The following is a 22,013-nucleotide window of genomic DNA, read 5'->3' on the forward strand; positions in this document are numbered from 1 at the left end:
ATTCTTGGACTGTAGATAGGGTAATGTTTGTTTTCATTGTTACATCATGAATGTAATTACTTACTGATGATTAGTAAATTAAATTCATTATTTACTAAAGAGTTGGATATATTATGACATTGTTATTGACATGGGATTGAATCAGATATTAAACACACCTTTCTCTGGAAAAACATAAGTATTTTACCACTGAATATTAAAACAAATCTTTGCCTACCCCAAACTTCATGTTCCTTAACATTTTACATAATTTAATTATTTTAGTGGGACAGAGGTGCACAAAGCGTACCCATGACAGCTCAAGCCAGGTACAAACTAATGGAAAAGCTACTGTATTACTTGCTTTGTAGAATTCTTCATTGATCTTTGTGATTAGCTACACAAAATTTCACTTATTATATATATATACTGTATCAGAAATGCCCATTGAACAATTTATTGTTGTTGCCTTGGGTAATGTCTCCTCCTAAATTACTTGGAATAGTACTGTTTAACTTTTGGGGGCCTGAGAGGCTGAGTGATCTAAAGCACTCTCTGTTAAGGATTCAGCCAGTGTGGGTATGTGAGAAAGCTTGCTGGTAGCTTCTTATGGGTCGGTGGTTCTTTCTTGGGTTCACCTGGGTTCTTCCTCCACCATTAATACTGGCTACCATGTATAGTCTATCATGTGCTGAAAAATGGCGTTAAACCCCACAACAACAACAACTGTTTAACTTTCCAAACTTTCATTGCAATATCTAGTTGGTCTTACATGGTGCTGCTCAGACATTAAATACAAAAATCTTCTTATAGCTATTCTTTAAAACAGATGGTCATATCAAAATGAGATTTTCATTGAACTTCATATCCAGTTTAGTTGGTCCTAAATGAGAATTCGACTGATATGACATTCATTACAATCATTATGGCAACTCATCCTAAATGAAAAGTTATGAGCATAAGGCATGTCCAAAAGACTTCTTAGGATGCTGAGTTGGTCCTAAAAGTCTGACTTCCCAATATGGTCATTATTAAAGACCATCTTTAAAATCTTATTATCGCTATATATTCATCCTGGTCATTTCAACAAATGGTTTTCATTAATGATTTTTATAAGACTTGATTGATCTGAATGAAAAAAGTATTAATTCTGCATCAGTATCTATTATGGCTGCTTTTATGGCCATCTTGAAAATCAAATGGTTTTCATTAATGATTTTTATAAGACTTGATTGATCTGAATGAAAAAAGTATTAATTCTGCATCAGTATCTATTATGGCTGCTTTTATGGCCATCTTGAAAATCAATTTATCCTCCTGAATGGATGGTCATATTGACATTTGATTTCCACCAAATGACTTGTTGTGGTGTCTAGTTAGTCCTGTATGAAATGATGGCAATCTTACATCCAGTATGGTCATCATGCAGGCCATCTATAAAATCTTCTTATAGCTCACAAATATAACGGATGGTTTCATTGCTCAACAGCTGAAAGAAAGAACAATCTTATTTAGGACTCCTGGGAATTCTTTTCAGTCAGTAGAGTGTCAGTCCATTCATGGGAGTCTTGTTATTTAAACTTTTGCCTTGATATGTTGAACTGAGTTTTTTTCAATAGCACCATACTATTGGGTTAAGTATTGTATGGACATAGTTCTAGTCACTTGTAGAGTTGATGTTGTGGGGCCTCGAGTGGCCGAGTGGTCTAAAGTGATCACCATTACGGATCACTGCCATCTTACCTCTGTCTGCATGAGTTCGAGTCTTAGGCTCGGCTAACATTGGTACGTGAGAAAACCTGCCGGTAGCTTCTTATGGGTCGATGGTTCTTCCCGGGCTTTTCCAGGGTTCTTCCTCCACTAATTATACTGGCTGCCATGTATAGCCTATCCTGTGCTGAAAAATGGTGTTAAACCCTACAACAACTTTAAGTTGATGAAGTTTGAGCACATGGAACAACCTTGGAGCAGAATAATTACTTTTAAGTGTAAATGTCAATAAAGACATTTGCATGGCAATTACCATTCCAGGAATTGGTATTAAAATCAAAAATTTCTGGGCTGTATTTGAAGTATTAGCAAATATGTACAACTATATGTAGTTTGTTTCTGCATTTTGACATGTTCTATACCTTTCAGGTTATTCCCCCTATGGCACCCACCTCCAGGATTACAGGTCAGTTGGCATAGAAACACACAGCAGCAGTAAGGAGCTTCATCTGGTACACAGCACCTATATTTATGTCAGCATCCTTGGAACCAATGCTGTGGGATTAACCTCCAAAGCGACCTCTGACCCATTCTTGATTGACCTTACACCACCAGTTTTCAGCTTTGTGCATGATGGTTCAAGTGTATGTGAGTACATGGTATAGTTGTAAGGTTTACTAGAATTAAACTAGTTTGTATAATGTATGAATTGCCTCAATTGGTTACTTGAATCTTTATATTATGGCCCTGATGGCCCATCATCCATTTTATGTCTGTCAACTGTCCATCAACATTTGCTCTTTTTGACGTTTTCTCCACAGTGGCTGAACCAGTTTGGATCTGGACTTGGCTAAAATGTTCCTTCAAACAGTTATCAAAATTGTGTCAAAGTTTCTTTCTCTAGCAAATCTATTATCAGCTTCCTCAGAAAAGCAGGACCACTTTGGATAAAATCTCAATGGAAATATTCCTGATGATATCCTCTATTGAAATTGTATATGCAGTAGCATTGAAAGGAATTCTGGGCTTCCACACAAAAATTAATTCTGGGAACAATTCCATTACAAAAATTTACGTTGCATGGGAATTTGGGGCCACACTGTGCCTTCCTTCTCCCAGGTGTTACACCACTGTGTGTCTGAGATGATTAGAAGATATCACTGACAACATTGTGGCTTCCATAGCAAGCAGATGGGTAACCAGAATGTATAATCTAATTTTGGATCCAACTTGTCAGAAACGTTGTTTTTGGACAGTCTCTATCACAGTTCTCTTAAGGGTGATGTCTTTAGCAGTGGTGTGGCTTTCATGTGGAAAACCTACTTTAACTTAAATTCTTCTCCAGAGCTGTTTGAACCAGTTTCAGTTAGGCTTGACAGAAGCATATTAAAGGGCATCCGTTTTGAAATTATGTCTGGAATGGCTTTCCTGGCAACACATACCAGATAAAAGAAAACCTGTTCTTGATTCCTCCACCACAGAATGTTATTTCGTTTTTTTAAGTTAAATCTCAGGATAATTTTATACTAAATAAATGGGTTTCTTGGTTTTACTTTTTGCTCAAGAGAGCAACTTTTTTATTTGTTATGATATTAACGTTCCCAATGAATTCTTGATCTTCTGTATATACCAGACTTGATAGGAAGTGTTATGACATCTGACCTAGCCAAAACTTTATATATATATATATATATATATATATACTTTCTCATAAACCTAATTAAATTTTCATTTCTGCAATATTTTATGACTGTAAACAAATTAGTTTACTTTTACTCTCAGAAAGGGAAAAACCGACAATATGAATGTAAATAGAGAACTTAAACATCCATCTATATATAGGTTGAGTGTCATATGTGTTGAATATACAGAAATTAAATATCTCAAGTCAATTTTCATAATTCTGAAACACTTGAAGAAATGTCGAATTTCATAATGAAATTTCAAACATTTAAAAATTATTCCAAAAGTATCTCATCATTTTGCCAAACTGCCTATATTACTGGCTGTGACAGTTGCTTGTTTGGTATCAGTTATAATGTCAGTCTAATTTAACCCTGTAAGACCACATGCTGTTGATTGTATTTACTGTATATCAATGTTTTTTAAGCCTACCAAAAAAGTTTCTATTCTCGAACATCTGAAATGGCGCGAGAAGGAGAATCAGGTGAATTTTGGCAAAAAGTGCATTTATTTTAATTTGTTTATTGAAAATAAAAAATGGACATTCATTCTTAGCTGGTATGCAGAAGGTATTAAGTCATGTAGATATTTTTATAATGTTTTACTCTGGACTGGAACTTTTATAATGTTTCACTCCAGACTGGGACTTTTATAATGTTTCACTCCAGACTGGGACATTTATAAATAATGTTTCACTTGAGACTGGGACTTTTATAATGTTTCACTCTGGACTGGGACTTTCATAATGTTTCACTCCAGACTGGGACTTTTATGTTTCACTCCGGACTGGGACTTTTATGTTTCACTCAGGACTGGGACTTTTATAATGTTTCACTCTGGACTGGGTCTTTGATAATGTTATAACCAAGAAATATATCCAAATTCATCAATCATTGTTATGTGCATGTCAGTGTTGATGGACACACATGTAGTAAACACTTTAGATGGGCATGATTACTGTCAGAATTCATATGAAATAGAGACAAAAGTTTCAAACAATTTATGTTTTTATAAATACATGTTATCATGAAGAAAAAATAACAAGTTTTAACATTCCAGGAAAGCATTAATGCACATGTACATGTACCAGCCAGTGAATTATAAAATTTTGTGTAAAATCAATAATGTTCAATAACTGAACAACTGGTAAATTAGTCCCTTATTTATCTGGAAAAAATTGTCAATAGTCATCTTTTTTTTTTTAAATCTGAGAATTTTATTGATACATTTTTCATTTAATACATGCTTGTAAAGAATATCCTGTGTAACAATGAGCTTGTTGATACAGTTTAATGTTTGTATGCCAACTAGAATTTGCTGCCTCCGAGTACAACAGATGGTACTGAATCGTCATCCTTCTCATCACTTCTAATAGCACAAACATTGGTTGCTTCCTGGCAATCACTAATTTCGCAAACAACATCCTCAAATTTTGGTATCAAAGACGTCACAGTGTCGCTATCAGAATTAACATAATGCAAGAAATCAACATCCTTATTACCAGACTCAAACAGTTACATTCACGATGTTTTCATGATTACACCGAATATTTCCAATCATTGAAAGTGTGTGTGTGTGTGTGTGTGATTTGGATTTTTCACTTAACTTTAAAAAAAATTCAGTCAAATTGCTATGATGTCTGCAGTGTGGCAGTTTAAAGTGATGCCTGGCACTTGGGCAATCATGCCACAGGCATATATCTTCATGTCCCAACCAGTTACATTATCCTAACACCAGACCAACCAGTCCTATCACTAACCTCTTATTGCTGAGAGCCTCGTGAGGTAGCTGTTAGTACCATTTTATAAGTCTTTGGTATGACTCGACTGGGGTTCAAACCCGTGACCTCCCGCATACGAGGCAGACTCTCTAACCACTAGGCCATTGGAGCAGTCCTATTGAAAGTTAAAATTCAGAGAAATCAGACCTATCCTTTATGCCTTTCTTCTATTCCTCATATGATTTGTAGCTCGATGTCAAAAGAGACATTTGTTCTTTTTGCTGACTGGTGAATTGTCAGCCATTTTCACCACACACACAGAATTTAACATGAACACAAGAGAGTCACTTCAAGCTCTACTCATTTATTTGACATAATAGGCATAGAATGATAGCTAAAGGAAATTTCTAAATTATTTGGTTAAAAGTACAAAAACAAAAACATTTCTTCTCATGCTTTAATTGTATTCAACCTGCAGTCCAACATTCTAAAGTACTGATTATAAATAAAGTGCGATCAGCATGCCTTTGTTATCTGACACCTTTGTAAGGTGTTTGCTTTTTACCAGTTATAAATGATATGCTATTATCATGTTTTTGTTACCATGTGCCTCTTTCGTTACACCTTTGGATTGTTATTTAAAAGATTCCCATTGGCTTTGGTGAGTAGGAGATAAAAAATTATAATTGAGCTAATTCTCTGACAGGTGGACCAGAACCAAATAAACATCATAAAAGAAACATTACAGAAAAACCTTTGGAATACTAAAAATGAGAAATTTGGCATGAAATTTGATTAAAATGTTCTGAGAGAAAATGTTATATCCCAAAACATAATTTCCTGTACAAGATATTTGTAGTCACTTGTATGCATTAAGTTATGGGCATTTAGATAAATTGAAAGATATCTTATTTTCTGCATGTTTTTGGAAGTCAAAGATAATTACATTTTTAAGGAAAGAATTTTATATTGCTTCGATGCTGATGTCTCAATACAGTAGCCAGAATTTTCACCCATTGCTTTAGATTGATATGTTGTGAGATAAGGAAAGGGAGAACAAGAAAAAGCATAAGGTATTTAAATACTGTTGTAACTGAAAATGAAAGAAAGAATAGGAAATAATTCTATAAATGAAAATGTGGATTTATTCCTTATTTTCAAATTGATTCTTTGGACAAGTGAAACTGTTGTCAAAAATATTTAAATTCTCATGAAAGCATGTTTTATCAAGAACTTACTGTATGCATCTTGTGCTGTCTTCTCAGACATTTGGGTCATGCGCTTTTAATGTTTTTACCTATTCACTTTGGCGTTAGACTTTTGTGTGAATGGGCTTATACACAAGTATATACAGTATGAATTGTAATTTTTTTACAGCTGCAGGCTCAGAATTATAGAAAGATATCAATACTTAGAGACTTTGAAACAAACTCTTCTCTGTCTGTTTTTCAGATGAGGACAAGGATGTGCAGTCAGAGAATGTCATTCGTGTTGTTTGGAATGTGGATGATAAAGAGTCAGGACTAGATTTTTGTGAATGGGCCATAGGTAAGTCAGGGTTTGACATATATTGCATGGGCCCAAAATCCAGGGGCTACCAGAATGTTAGGTCAGGGCTATCATTGAATTCAGGGTGATCTGGGCTACCATATGTTGAATTCAAGGAGCCCAGAGCTACCATATGTTGAATTCAAAGAGCCCAGGGCTACCTTGTGTTGAATTCAGGGAGACATGTTGGTATTTATTTATATTTTGTTCTGCAATCTTTTTCTAAAATTCCTGAATGGAGAATAATATATTTATGATTTTTGCTAATGGAGGAAAAAGGAACATCTCAAAGTTTACAGTTTCATATTAAAATGTCAAATCTTTCAGTTTCAGATTAAAGTCTCAAAACTTCCAATTTCATATTGAAATCTCAAAATTATATATGTCTTATTAAAAATTTCTTCTCAGTTGCTGAATTTATCTGGACTCAATTATTATTGGATTTTACTTAAATTTTGGTAAGCAGCATGACAATGATGGGACCTTGACTGATCTCAATTGTCAGTGTTCAGTGTCATTTAGAAGAGTTATGGCTCCCGATTTTAATGCCTACTTTCAATTCCACACAGTCAACCCACCCACCCCCACTTGTGATTAGATTTCAGTTTCAACCAAATTGTTGCTTTGTATTGACAAGAACCTGCCCAAGTTGACTTGCTAGCACTCTACCTCACATAACATCATTAAAGTCCCTGATTGTCAGACCCTCCCCCTTTCATTTTCACAGAATAACTTCCTTATTTCTGTATATCAGCCAAATTTAGTACACAATGTAATTTTCCTAAAACCATAAATGAATTTGATTGTCAGCTTTCTGCGTCATCATATTTGTGCCTGATTGTTGAAACCCACCTACTTTTGCTTTTAGACAACTTACAACACTAATTTTCATTCCCACACAATATATCCTTAGTTTTACACAACCAGTATGCCCTTGTCATACTGGGTTGTAACAATGACAGACAAAGCTACCACTATACCCTTGTCATACTGGGTGTTAACATTGACAGGCATAGACTACCAGTATTCCCTGGTCATACTGGGTTGTAACATTGACAGACAAAGCTACCACTATGCCCTTGTCATACTGGGTGTTAACATTGACAGGCATAGACTACCAGTATTCCTGGTCATACTGGGTGGTAACATTGACAGACATAAACAACCACTATGCCCTTGTCATACTGGGTTGTAGCATTGACAGACAAAGCTACCACTATGCCCTTGTCATACTGGGTGGTAACATTGACAGGCATAAACTACCACTATGCTTTTGTCATACTGGGTTGTAACAATGACAGACAAAGCTACCACTATGCCCTTTTCACACTGGGTGGTAACATTGACAGGCATAAACTATCAGTATTCCCTTGTCATACTGGGTTGTAACATTGACAGACATAAACTGCCACTATGCCCTTGTCATACTGGGTTGTAACATTGACAGACAAAGCTGCCACTATGCCCATGTCATACTGGGTTGTAACATTGACAGACAAAGCTACCACTATGCCCTTGTCATAATGGATTTTAACATTGACAGGCATAAACTACCACTATGTCCTTGTCATAATGGATTGTAACATTGACAGACAAAGCTACCACTATGCCTTTGTCATACTGGGTGGTAACATTGACAGGCATAAACTACCAGTATGCCCTTGTCATACTGGATGAGGCAGAAGCAGAGGACACAAGTTTTACTGAGGAAGAACTTCATTGTGTCACATAAAAAGTAAAATCAGAAAATACACTGAATAAGTGTTGTTTTATTTTGATTGACTATTTTTAAAATGCAGTTATTGACTTCTAACTAATGAAACATATATGCCATTTTTCAGATTGCACAGTCATCTTTGGAGCCAGTTCTTTCAGGGTGTTGACAAATCTTTAATATTTTTTGTGATATGGCAAGATAATATCATGTATGATAAATTAATATCATCTTGTATTTCTGAGCAGTTTCAAAAGAACATACTTCAGACCAAGAGAAGGCACTTTCAAATTTGTGGAATCCCCAATTGATGCATTTAAGGAATTTGTATCATTTTTGTTAGAGCTCCATAGTAAACAGAGAACCTTTGCAGGTATTACTCTCTGGGTGCAATGTATGTGTAAATGAAACACCCCTTTCAAATTTAATATTTCTATGGGACACTTTTTAATAATTATTTTTTTAATGCTAAAAAGTAGGTACTGCCTGCTAATAACAGTAGTGTTGCATGTGACTTGAAATACTGCTAGTTCCCTCTTCCAGACTTTATTATTCAGCTCAGGTTTTGTTTCTGATTAATTTCAGGAACCAGTCCAGGTGGCATAGACATCCAGGTTTACATTACACCTGAAGATAAAACATCTGGAAAAGTGCAGTTACCATATGCTCTTATAAATCGAAAAACTCTTTACTCAACCATTCGTTGCTATAATCATGCCGGACTCCATTCCATCAAGTCCTCAAATGGGTTGCTGATTATCACAACACCACCAAATACAGAATCTGTGATCCTGGCTTTGGTTCCACAATCCATCACAGAGTACACAGCAATGGACCACTATCAGAGTAACAACACAAATATCAGGTTGAAGTGGACTGGGTTTGAGGATATCATTCCCATTAACAGATATGAGGTATCAAACATCTTCAAATATCATTTGGAATGATATACATATATATATATATATATATATATATATATATATATATATATATATATATATAATGACAAAAATATAAAGGTGTCATAATTCATTCATGCCACCCATATTGTAGCTTTCACGTACACATGTTCCAGGACACTCAGTCACACACTTACCTCAAACAAAAGGATAGAGCAAGGTCAAAAGAAGGGTCTCAAAGAGTACCTAACTTGCTGGCAAGGTCAGAAGAAGGGGCTCAAAGTGTACCCAACTTGCTAACAAGGAAAATTAAGTTAGCACAGAGTTAAATGCAAACCTGATTATAACATAATGTGAATCCAATGGTTTTCTTGTAAACAACACCTAAATTAGACACCTATTTGCCAAACATAAATAGAACTGAGATCAATATTGGTAATTGAACATTGATATATTGCTCATGTTATCATCAAAAACAGCTGTTAGTACCCAGAAACTTGAATCAGTCTCGTGAAATTCTGATCTTTTAATAAAACAGCTACCGATAGCATATATTTTTGTTAAATTTGCCTTCTAAATTTTTTTTCAGCACACTGTAAATAATGGTATATCACAAAATATTGATCAGTTAAAATGTTAGTAACATCTGCAGATGGCAATAATGTAAGACAAAATTACAGATTCAATAAGTCCTATCAACTGAAATTCATCTTTCACTTTTATATTTTAATTCAGTGTCTGCATAATCATCAAAAATGCAAAATACCATCTTGTATTCAAATGTGAGAGGTGTCAAGTGATTGTCACAGTGAGTGATGTCCATGAGTGTTTACTTCTGAGAACCTAATTAAGTGACAGCTGTGTTCTATCTCCAATTGTTGAAGGTTTTGTTGCATTATTAAAATCAGTTAAAGGTAGACTGGCTTGTACATGTTCTGTCCCATTAATAATGTTTTTGGTATCAAAACAATTCAAGGAAGTAGAATATAAACAGTAAACAGCAGACAAATCCTACCTACATAAGAGCTAGTGGAGTGTCGAGTCTCTCATTTCAGTTGAGCAGTGAACACTGAGTATTAAATATTGTCATATGAATACCATGTTTATGCAGGTAACCATCTAATGTGTGTTGAAACATTCTGGAGTCGTGTTTTTAATGAACTTTCATAGATTGATTTTCTTTGAAAATAAAGCTAATTTATGCAGAAAAGCAAACAACTTCACTAGAAAAGCTATTTATTGACAATTTATTAAAACATAGTTATGAAGCAAGTATTCAACCAATTGCCACTCCATCACTTTCTTAATTTTGTATAGGTCCCTTAGTAACTCCTGCCGTTGTTTATGTTGCTATGTTTTTCGTCTCTGTTGTACACGAGTTATCGAGAAAGAGGAAGCATCTTTTGTTTTGTTTGATGTTATACAGCACAGAAACACATGTGGGCCATTTAGTGCAGAGACAAACAGAGTAAATTTCTACGTCCAAAGACAATATTGTAGCCGACACGAGCTGGTCTGATGGTTGGATTCAGACTTGTACTTGGGTCATAAGTCCTGCATGTCAACTAATTAGCCACCATGGCCCTGGCATCCATTAGACACCTTTCAGGGCATGTAGTAGGGCACATTGGCTTTGAATGTATTAGTATAAAAATCAGTTTGGTTTACCACTACAGTATTGTAGGTATATCCAGTTGCATCACTGAGGGGTGGGGATGTGGACTGCATCAGGAGACACCATCAGAGAGGTTGACACCTAAATGACTGTCTATAAATTTTTTGAATTTTTGTGCAGTACAGATGTCTATGGGGGTGACACCATGAGTTACCACACATGACTGTCTAAACAATTTGAATTTTTGTGCAGGAAGGAGGTCCATGGGGGTGACACCACAGGCTACTGCACACGACTGTCTTTACAATGTTTGAATTTTTGTGCAGGAAGGTCCATGGGGGTGACAACATGAGTTACTACACTGGGTGAAACCAGCCCTCGTGACGCCACTGGGTATATCAACTTTAAGTTGCCCTTGACATATAAATACACATTAAGATTTCCACTGTTACTGTAGACTTTACTTTTGCACTCTCTAGACCTTATGATGAATTTACATTTATTAGCCATTAATAAAATATGAAAAGAAAAATATATTCATGGTTTAGTCTACATTTCTTCATGAATAAATCATGCTATTGATTTCTAATGCTAACTGATTTTAATTTGTAGGTGAAATTGAAAGGAGAGGGCATGGACCTTTCCACCGTTATCATTGGTCGGCCCCAAGGGTCCTACACATACATGGAAATGCAAAAGCTAAACCTTCCTGAAGGAAAATACACGGCCATCGTGACTGGGATCAATCTTGTTGATAGTCAAAGCAGTGGAGTGAACACCACATTTACAGTGGCAACAAATCCTCCAAGAAAAGGTAATAAGAGAACAGTGTGGTAACTTGGGATCATTAAATCAGGATTCACTATTCTGGGTTTCTGGTGTGGTAACTTGGAATCATTAAATCAGGATTCACTATTCTGGGTTTCTGGTGTGGTAACTTGGAATCATTAAATCAGAATTCAGTATTCTGGGTTTCTGGTGTGGTAACTTGGAATCATTAAATCAGGATCCACTATTCTGGGTTTCTGGTGTGGTAACTTGGAATCATTAAATCAGAATTCAGTATTCTGGGTTTCTGGTATGGTAACTTGGAATCATTAAATCAAGATTCAATATTCTGGGTTTCTGGTGTGGTAACTTGGAGTCATCAAATCAAGATTCACTATTCTGGGTTTCTGGTGTGGTAACTTGGAATCATTAAATCAGGATTCATTATTCTGGGTTTTTGATGTGGTAACTTGGAATCATTAAATCAGGATTCAGTATTCTGGGTTTCTGGTGTGGTAACTTGGAATCATTAAATCAGGATTCATTATTCTGGGTTTCTGGTGTGGTAACATGGAATCATTAAATCAGGATTCAGTATTCTGGGTTTTTGATGTGGTAACTTGGAATCATAAAATCAGGATTCAGTATTCTGGGTTTTTGATGTGGTAACTTGGAATCATTAAATCAGGATTCATTATTCTGGGTTTTTGTAGTGGTAACTTGGGATCATTAAATCAGGATTCACTATTCTGAGTTTCTGACTATACAGTGAATCCTGCTTTGAAAGACCAATTAATCTCACCAAAATAATGTTCTTTAAAAACATGATCTTTCAAAAGGTCATCACGCTTGTATAATATATAGGCCCTGAAACATTTTTGTACCCTTTTGAATGGGGGCCCCGAGTGCCCGAGTGGTCTAAAGTGCTCACTGTTACGGATTACTGCCATCTCAACTCTGTCTGCATGGGTTCAAGTCTCGTGTTTGGCCTATGTGGGTATGTGAGAAAGCTTGCTGGTAGCATCTCATGGGTCAGTGGTTCTTTCCTGGGTTTTCCCAGGTTCTTCCTCCATCATTAATACTGACCACCATGTATAGCCAATCTTATGCTGAAAAATGGCATTAAACCCCACAACAACAACAACAACCCTTTGAATTGCATATGGACACGAAGAACAAATGGAAATTGAAGAGAAACATGTGGCAAACAAATGCTAAATAAATGGTGAATAAATGTGGACAATCTTTAAATTTTTCTTTGTTTAAAATGTTTTAGAGCACATAGATTAAATACTGAAGAAATGTAAATTCTACGTGCTAAACTAAAAATAAAAACACTAAATCGTAGACTGAAAATGATAAGCCATGATGATGAACAGTCATGAACACAGCTACCTAAAAGGCCATTTTATTACACTGAAGCTTGTTTTAATTGTAAATAAAAGTTACCATTCATAAAACCATTTTAAAAAATGAAACAAATCATCTTCCAGTGATGCCATTTTAGCTGAACATTTGAGTATATAATGATAGGAACCACTTTCTTGTTTATTGTTGTATAACTTTCCATTTTATTATTCAGATAGAAATGTTGTCTAAATAAGCATTTTCGTTAATTGATTTTAATTTATTAATTTTCATTGTTTGATTTTAATTGATTAATTGTCCTATGACTTAGAGAAATTAAGTACTGACCACTATTTTGACATTGTTAGTGCACTGTTGCACAGTGGTCTAACTTTTTGATGTTGTCTGACTTACATTATGTGTTGATGCATGTTATGAATGAATGACATTAACGAAAGTTACATTATGTATTGATGCATGTCATGAATGAATGACATTAACCAAAGTTACATTATGTATTGATGCAGTGAATGAATGGCATGAACCAAAGTTACATAATGTATTGATGCATGTCATGAATGAATGACATTAACCAAAGTTACATTATGTATTGATGCAGTGAATGAATGGCATGAACCAAAGTTACATAATGTATTGATGCATGTCAGGAATGAATGACATTAACCAAAGTTGCATTATGTATTGATGCATGTCAGGAATGAATGACATTAACCAAAGTTGCATTATGTATTGATGCATGTCATGAATGAATGACATTAACCAAAGTTGCATTATGTATTGATGCAATGAATGAATGGCATGAACCAAAGTTACATTATGTATTGATGCATGTCATGAATGAATGACATTAACCAAAGTTACATTATGTATTGATGCAATGAATGAATGGCATGAACCAAAGTTGCATTATGTATTGATGCATGTCAGGAATGAATGACATTAACCAAAGTTACATTATGTATTGATGCAATGAATGAATGGCATGAACCAAAGTTGCATTATGTATTGATGCATGTCAGGAATGAATGACATTAACCAAAGTTACATTATGTATTGATGCAATGAATGAATGGCATGAACCAAAGTTGCATTATGTATTGATGCATGTCAGGAATGAATGACATTAACCAAAGTTACATTATGTATTGATGCAATGAATGAATGGCATGAACCAAAGTTGCATTATGTATTGATGCATGTCAGGAATGAATGACATTAACCAAAGTTACATTATGTATTGATGCAATGAATGAATGGCATGAACCAAAGTTGCATTATGTATTGATGCATGTCAGGAATGAATGACATTAACCAAAGTTACATTATGTATTGATGTATGTCATAAATGAATGACATTAACCAAAGTTGCATTATGTATTGATGCAATGAATGAATGGCATGAACCAAAGTTGCATTATGTATTGATGCATGTCAGGAATGAATGACATTAACCAAAGTTACATTATGTATTGATGTATGTCATGAATGAATGACATTAACCAAAGTTACATTATGTATTGATGCAATGAATGAATGGCATGAACCAAAGTTGCATTATGTATTGATGCATGTCAGGAATGAATGACATTAACCAAAGTTACATTATGTATTGATGCATGTCAGGAATGAATGACATTAACCAAAGTTGCGTTATGTATTGATGCAATGAATGAATGGCATGAACCAAAGTTGCATTATGTATTGATGCATGTCAGGAATGAATGACATTAACCAAAGTTACATTATGTATTGATGCATGTCATGAATGAATGACATTAACCAAAGTTGCATTATGTATTGATGCATGTCATGAATGAATGACATTAACCAAAGTTACATTATGTATTGATGCAATGAATGAATGGCATGAACCAAAGTTGCATTATGTATTGATGCATGTCAGGAATGAATGACATTAACCAAAGTTGCATTATGTATTGATGCATGTCAGGAATGAATGACATTAACCAAAGTTGCATTATGTATTGATGCATGTCATGAATGAATGACATTAACCAAAGTTGCATTATGTATTGATGCGATGAATGAATGGCATGAACCAAAGTTACATTATGTATTGATGCATGTCAGGAATGAATGACATTAACCAAAGTTGCATTATGTATTGATGCAGTGAATGAATGGCATGAACCAAAGTTACATTATGTATTGATGCATGTCAGGAATGAATGACATTAACCAAAGTTGCATTATGTATTGATGCAGTGAATGAATGGCATGAACCAAAGTTACATTATGTATTGATGCATGTCATGAATGAATGACATTAACCAAAGTTGCATTATGTATTGATGCATGTCATGAATGAATGACATTAACCAAAGTTGCATTATGTATTGATGCATGTCATGAATGAATGACATTAACCAAAGTTGCATTATGTATTGATGCAATGAATGAATGGCATGAACCAAAGTTACATTATGTATTGATGCATGTCAGGAATGAATGACATTAACCAAAGTTGCATTATGTATTGATGCAATGAATGAATGGCATGAACCAAAGTTACATTATGTATTGATGCATGTCAGGAATGAATGACATTAACCAAAGAATTAAAAGAGCATGTTAATCAATTTTTGCCATTTTTCCTTAAAGTAATGTTCAGTAGATCTGGTAAGTGATGCTAATGCAGTCATATATAATAATTATTACCAGGTCAAGGACAGTTGCAATGACACATGAAGAATATAAAATGAAAGTAACCTTCACATTCTTATTTTCTTGCTGTTTTCCAATTTCAAATTCTAAGTATTTAAAATTAAATGTTGTTCTCTCTCACTCTGTAGAGATATGGGGATGGCAAGAGAAGACAACTCTTGACAGTTGAACACAAGAATACATGCATCAGAAATAGCACAGATTTCAAAATAAATTATGAACTATCACACCTTGCCTACCTTACAGATATTGGTGAGGGTTTATAACACTCAAAATGAGGGTTTTTTGGTCCCTTCAGGGGTCATGGGTAACAATGTAGGCTCATACAACAATCCTGGTAGGATATAAAAATGCACCAAGTTTATGTCTTTAATATTCATCGTGAAACATAATCTTAATTCATTTAGCATCCACCTTTCATCATTTATGGTTTAGGTATGAATTACTCATGTCAGCATTTGTTGGACTGTGGAGAACTATGTGTATGTTAACTTACAGATGAAATATTTGCTGTTCTCAATAATTTATTCAAGTGTTTAAAGGTAATACGAGTTTTATTAGTTTGCACCTGGTAGAATAGTGCTGCTTACACTTCCCAAGAAAGGTCTTGTTGAATGATTCTGTGGAATGAAAATGATCTTTCAACTTCTGCTTTGCCTTGAGGGAAGTGTCCAACGGGCAATGACCACACAGGTCATCCTGTCAGATCTTGCCGTTCCTTAAGGTAGATGAGAGCTGCATTGCAGCGATATTGCAGCACTGTGTCTGCGACATGAAATCCCAATTGCAGCAGGGGATATCAATCCCATTTGAAAGGGTTCCATGGCACTTGCAGCATGAGAAAAGTGATCCCTACCTTCCCAACGCAGAGATCATGGTTCAGCGATCTTCTTGACCTACCTCCCCCATTACAACGCGCTTTGCTATAATATGATTCCTGATAAAATGCAGTAATGCTATGGACCTCAAAATCAATATTTAAAATATTATAATTTTTAAAAAAATTAAAACTAGTTGTTAACATCTATCAGCAGAACCCATACATCAAAACTACAGTATTTGATTTGAACATTACCAGAATATGTTTTTACAGTCACCGTTTAACTCTAGTTAGTGGGGTTCCAAGTGGCCAAGTGGTCTAAAGCACTCTCTGTTATGGATCACTGCCATCTTACCTCAGTCTGCATAGGTTCAAGTCGCGGATTGGGCCAATGTGGGTATGTGAGAAAGCTTGCCAGTAGCTTCTCAAGAGTCGGTGGTTCTTTCCGGGGATTTCCCAGGTTCTTCCTCCACCATTAATACTGGCCACCTTCTCTTGCCTATTGTATGCTGAAAAATGGCATTAAACATTACAACAACAACATAACTCTAATTAGCCACTACTGTATTTAGGCACAGTAAGGTGTTGAATTCCTGACAGGCTCTGGCACACCTGAAGTTACACTTCTTTAATAAGCCATAATTGTAATTATTCTATATCAACTATTGTATTTGGCTAAAAATACACATGACTCTTGAATTTTCCAGCCCAGCAAATTGGTGACTTTATGTAACACACCTTATTGTTGATCATCATGTTTATTGACTCCTGGACAGCAACAAATCACAGAAGGTTTTAAATGTGGCATGTCTTTTTAAATTGCTGCTACTTTCTGTAATCTTTTGCAGTGCAGCCCAGAAGAGATAGATGCTCATTTGCATAATGTAGGTACAAATAAATTCCATTCAAACAAAAAGTTTCACTTAGCAGTGCAATCACATTTAAAAGTGAGTTCAGAACTTTCGACCCTTGATAATTGTCCTGCTGTGAAATGTCATATACTTTGATAAGAAACAAAAATAACCTAATATTCAGTCTCAGACAACATTAATCATGAAATACTTCAAGTTGGAAATGAACACCATTTAAGTGAATAGTGTTTATTCTATCTGGATTTGTTTCTTTTTTTTTTGGGAATAAATATGTTTGTTTAGGATATCAATGGATTTTAAATGGATTACATACATGTCTGTAAGTTTGTTACTTTTTTTCTGTTATTCTGAAATTGCTTAAGGCTTGCTGCACATGATGTGACATAATGAAAACAGTAACGATAAGTCATATTGCTACGATGTTTGCAGTGTGACAGTTTATAGTGATGTCTAGCACTGGGGCATCATGCCGCAGACATGTTGCATGATGTCCCACCCAGTCACATTATCCTGACACCAGACCAACCAGTCCTAACACTAACCTCTTAATACTGAGCGCCAAGTAGCTGTTAATACCATTTTGTAAGTCTTTGGTATGACTCGACCAGGGATCGAACCCATGACCTGCCACAATCCAAGGCAGACTTTCTAACCACTAGACCACTGGAGCGGTCTCTGCAAATTAGGCTTTGCATTACAAATGGTGTAATGGTATAATGTACGAGTTTGTGCTTCATGTGTAGAATCTTACTGTTATTAATACTGTACAATATTAGAACCGGACAGCACCAATACTGATCATTTCTTACAGGCCATCAGCAATACAAATCAATAATTTGAATGCATAGAAGTTGTAATGTTATTTGTTATTGAAGAATAACTGCAGAAGGCGTTCTATAGTATTTATTATATACAAAACATCAATACAGCTTGGAAGGGGAGTAAAGTCTGCCCTGAGTGTCTATTTCCCATGGAACTTAAACCCTAGTGAATGTATAACATAAACCAGCTGTTGGTGTGTATCAGTTCTAGTGCAGTGTGGAATGTCTGATTACTTTTACTGTCAAGTGATGTTTCAAAGCTAATTAGATTAAGGCTTACACTACATCTCCCTTCCTGAGAAGTTTACATTAAAACGAAACGTGATCTGATGACCGCATTTCTAAACAAGCTACATCAGCTTAATTTATTTTACAAGTTCAGTCTCTCAGGTGGTTTCGACAATCTTCCCGAACGTGTGAAATATCCGTTTTGACTGGTTGGCACTGCTTTGCTTTCATCTGAGTCAGTCAAAGTATCAGGGTCTGAAGCAGTCACTTTTAGAGGCTCCGATAATGTGATAGGCATGGGAACTAAATTTCTCCTATTACGCCGTATCTCTCCCTTGTCAGTTACTACCATGTATGAACGAGGTGTATATGCCTCAGATTTAATTATCCCTGAAGAAAAATGATCTTTAATCCATACTTTATTCCCTACCTGAAGTTTTTTCATATTTCGGACGCGATGTCGACGATCATAATTTCTCTTTTGAGTTTGCTTTTGATAGTTTTCCGATTTCTTCAGTTTCATTAAATCTGGCCATTTCGGCTCTAAGTTGTTTGGTGCCATTGGCAAAGTAGTTTGTAATTTTCTTCCCATCAGTAATTCAGCAGGGCTGTATCCATTTGGTAATGGTGTTGCGCGATATGTCAAAAGAGCTATGTAAGGATCGTTTGCTTTTTTAAGCATTCTTTTAATTGTCTCAACAGCCCTTTTGGCGAGACCATTGCTCTGTGGATATTTTGGACTGCTTGTAATATGCCTGAATCCATAACTTTTTGCAAAATCTTTGAGTATAGCGGATGTGTATTGCGGACCATTATCTGAAACTAAAACTTCTGGTATACCGTGTCGCGCAAAGATTGATTTGAGATGATTGACAATTGCTTTCAAACCTGTGCCTTGCAATTTTGCTATTTTGATGTATCGTGAGAAATAATCAATCACCAAGAGATATGTTTGACCATTCAGTTCAAACAAGTCTGAAGCGACTCTTTGCCAAGGTCGACTTGGAAATTCATTTGGTATCATTGGTTCAGCTTGATCTCGTGAGTTTTCGATGCAATTTTGGCAAGACTTTACCAAGTGCTCTAGCTGAGTACTTAGTCCTTTCCACCAAACTGACGTTTTGGCGCGTTCTTGGCATTTAACTATGCCTTGGTGACCATCGTGAATTCTCTCTAGGATTTCTCTTTGAAGTGATTCTGGTACGACAAGGCGTGTACCTTTCATTAAAAGACCATTTTGAACTGTAAATTCACCTCTATCTGCCCAGTACGATTGAAGTTTTCCGTCAATAGCGGATTTCTCTGGCCACCCCGTTTCACAGAATTGTACAAGTTGTTTGCAAATCGAATCATTTCGATATTCAGACTTTATTTGTTCAAGTCGGGTATTTGATGCAGGCAAATTGCTAACTACGAAATCAACATAGGCGTTAGTTTCAGCCTGAAATTCTCTGTCACTCTCAGAGTGATAACTTAAAGGTGCTCTGGATAGAGCATCAGCAGTTAATAGATTTTTGCCAGCAACATGAACTATACAAAAGTTGAATCTCATCAAACGCATTCTAAAGCGTTGAATTCTAGGGGGTAAATCTCCCAAGATTTTTGTGCTCATTAGTGGTACTAATGGCTTATGGTCAGTTTCAAGTTTGAATTGTGACCCAATTAAATAGCTACTGAAGCGTTCACAAGCCCAAGTGATTGCAAGGGCCTCTTTTTCTATTTGAGCATAACGTTGCTCAGTTTCTGACATACCTCGTGATGCGAACGCCACCGGTCTCAGAGTGCTTCCGTGCTTCTCCCGTAGCACAGCACCTAGTCCAAATGAAGATGCATCTGCAGATACAACTATTTCTCTATTTGGATTATAGTGTGCTAAAGTTGGTGAAGATATCATTTCTTGCTTGATATCTCTAAAAGCTTGTTCTTGATCTGGACCCCAAGTCCACGAGTTTTTACCTTTCAAAAGCTCACGTAATGGTTTTGATTTTTCTGCCAAATTTGGACTAAATTTGCCAAGCTGATTTGCCATACCGAGAAATCGTCGTATATCTGTTACGCATTTCGGTGTTTCCATTTCCGTTATAGCTTTGGCTTTTTCTGGATCAGGTCGGCAACCATTTTCGTCAACAACATGCCCAAGAAACTTTATTGATGGTCTCGAAAATTCACACTTTTCAGCGTTCAAAGTGACGCCGGCCTTTTGAATTGATTTCATTACCATTTCTAGTCTTTTGTCATGCTGTTTCTGCGTTTCCCCAAAGACAAGAACATCGTCCATGTGACAGAGTGTTCCTTCAAGTCGCTCCAGCGTTTCTGACATCCTTTTCTGAAAAAATTCAGGCGCAGAACTGATTCCGAATGGAAGGCGATTAAAATAAAACCTTCCAAAAGGAGTAATGAAAGTTGTAAGGCGGCGTGAATCTTCTGACAGGTTTATTTGCCAAAAGCCTGAGTTTGCATCAAGTTTGGTGAAAAACTTTGCACCTGCTAGTTTTGCAAGGGATTCTTCAACTGATGGTAGTGGGTGGTTTTCTCTTTTAACCGATTCATTCAATTTTGTTAGATCCACGCAAATTCGTACCGTACCGTTTGGTTTCGGAACAACAACCATTGCCGCGCACCACTCAGTGGGCTCATCTACTTTTGAAATAACACCTATTTTTTCCATTCTATCCAACTCCTCTTGAACTTTATTCAATAAAGGGATAGGAACCTTTCTTGGGGTAGATAAGGCATAAGGTTTGGCATTTTTGTCCAGAGTTATGTTATAGAACCATTTTGTTTTCCCTAGACCTTTAAACAAATTTGGAAATTTCTCGCGATAATCCCTATCTAAATGTATGGATTTATCGTGAATTTTGCTTGCATTTTGTGAGTTTTTATCTGAGGCATTTACTGAGGATATATTTACCTGTTCAATTATCTTGAGAGCCTGAATCGCGGGCCTGCCCAAGAGTGCCTGATTCAGTCCCTTTACAACAAATATGTCTTGTACACTGAATGCATCGTTTGATTCAAGTCCACATGTGAATTTTCCAAGCACTTTAAGTTCAAAGTTTCCAGGTCCATACAGTTTTCGATCAGACTTTGATAGTTTTTGGTCTCCAATTTTTCTTAAATCTCTCTCAGGAATTACAGTCACATCAGCTCCAGTATCAATCTTGAATACAAGTGAAGTGTTGTTTAATCTCACACGCGTTATCCACGGCTGACCCTTCTTCGTGCTAACAGTCCCTAGAAATCCAGATTCCTCTCTTGATTCTATTGTGCGAACTGTTGACTTTGACAAACAGCATTTTGCATAGTGTCCTCTTTTCTTACATTTGTAGCATTCTGCTTCTTTTGCTGGACATTGATCTCGAGAATGATTAATTTTCTTTCCACATCTCATGCATCCTTTTCTGCTGACATTATTTTGCTGAACATTTGGGATTTTATGTTTCTGTTTCCCATATTTCAGTGAAGACGATTTTACTGCATCCATTTCAGACATTCGTTCTCCACTTGCTCGTATCGTTGTTTGTTGCTTTTTCACAGCTTCATTTTGTCGAGCTTGACTAACGGCTGACTCTAGAGTTAG

General features: G+C 35.9%; 1 protein-coding gene across 1 annotated transcript in view; it reads left to right on the forward strand.

The window, feature by feature from the left end:
* Positions 1-22,013, forward strand: part of LOC149790379 (uncharacterized) — a 202,385-nt gene that overhangs the window by 174,291 nt on the left and 6,081 nt on the right. Inside the window, exons 40-43 of the mRNA XM_089972427.1 lie at positions 2,119-2,337; positions 6,545-6,640; positions 8,940-9,268; positions 11,484-11,685. Coding sequence (XP_089828553.1) covers positions 2,119-2,337; positions 6,545-6,640; positions 8,940-9,268; positions 11,484-11,685 — 846 coding nt within the window. The remainder of the gene's footprint in view (positions 1-2,118; positions 2,338-6,544; positions 6,641-8,939; positions 9,269-11,483; positions 11,686-22,013) is intronic.

The sequence above is a fragment of the Sinohyriopsis cumingii genome, chromosome 10, assembly GCF_028554795.1.
Source record: "Sinohyriopsis cumingii isolate HCF-2022 chromosome 10, ASM2855479v2, whole genome shotgun sequence".
NCBI lineage: Eukaryota > Metazoa > Mollusca > Bivalvia > Unionida > Unionidae > Sinohyriopsis > Sinohyriopsis cumingii.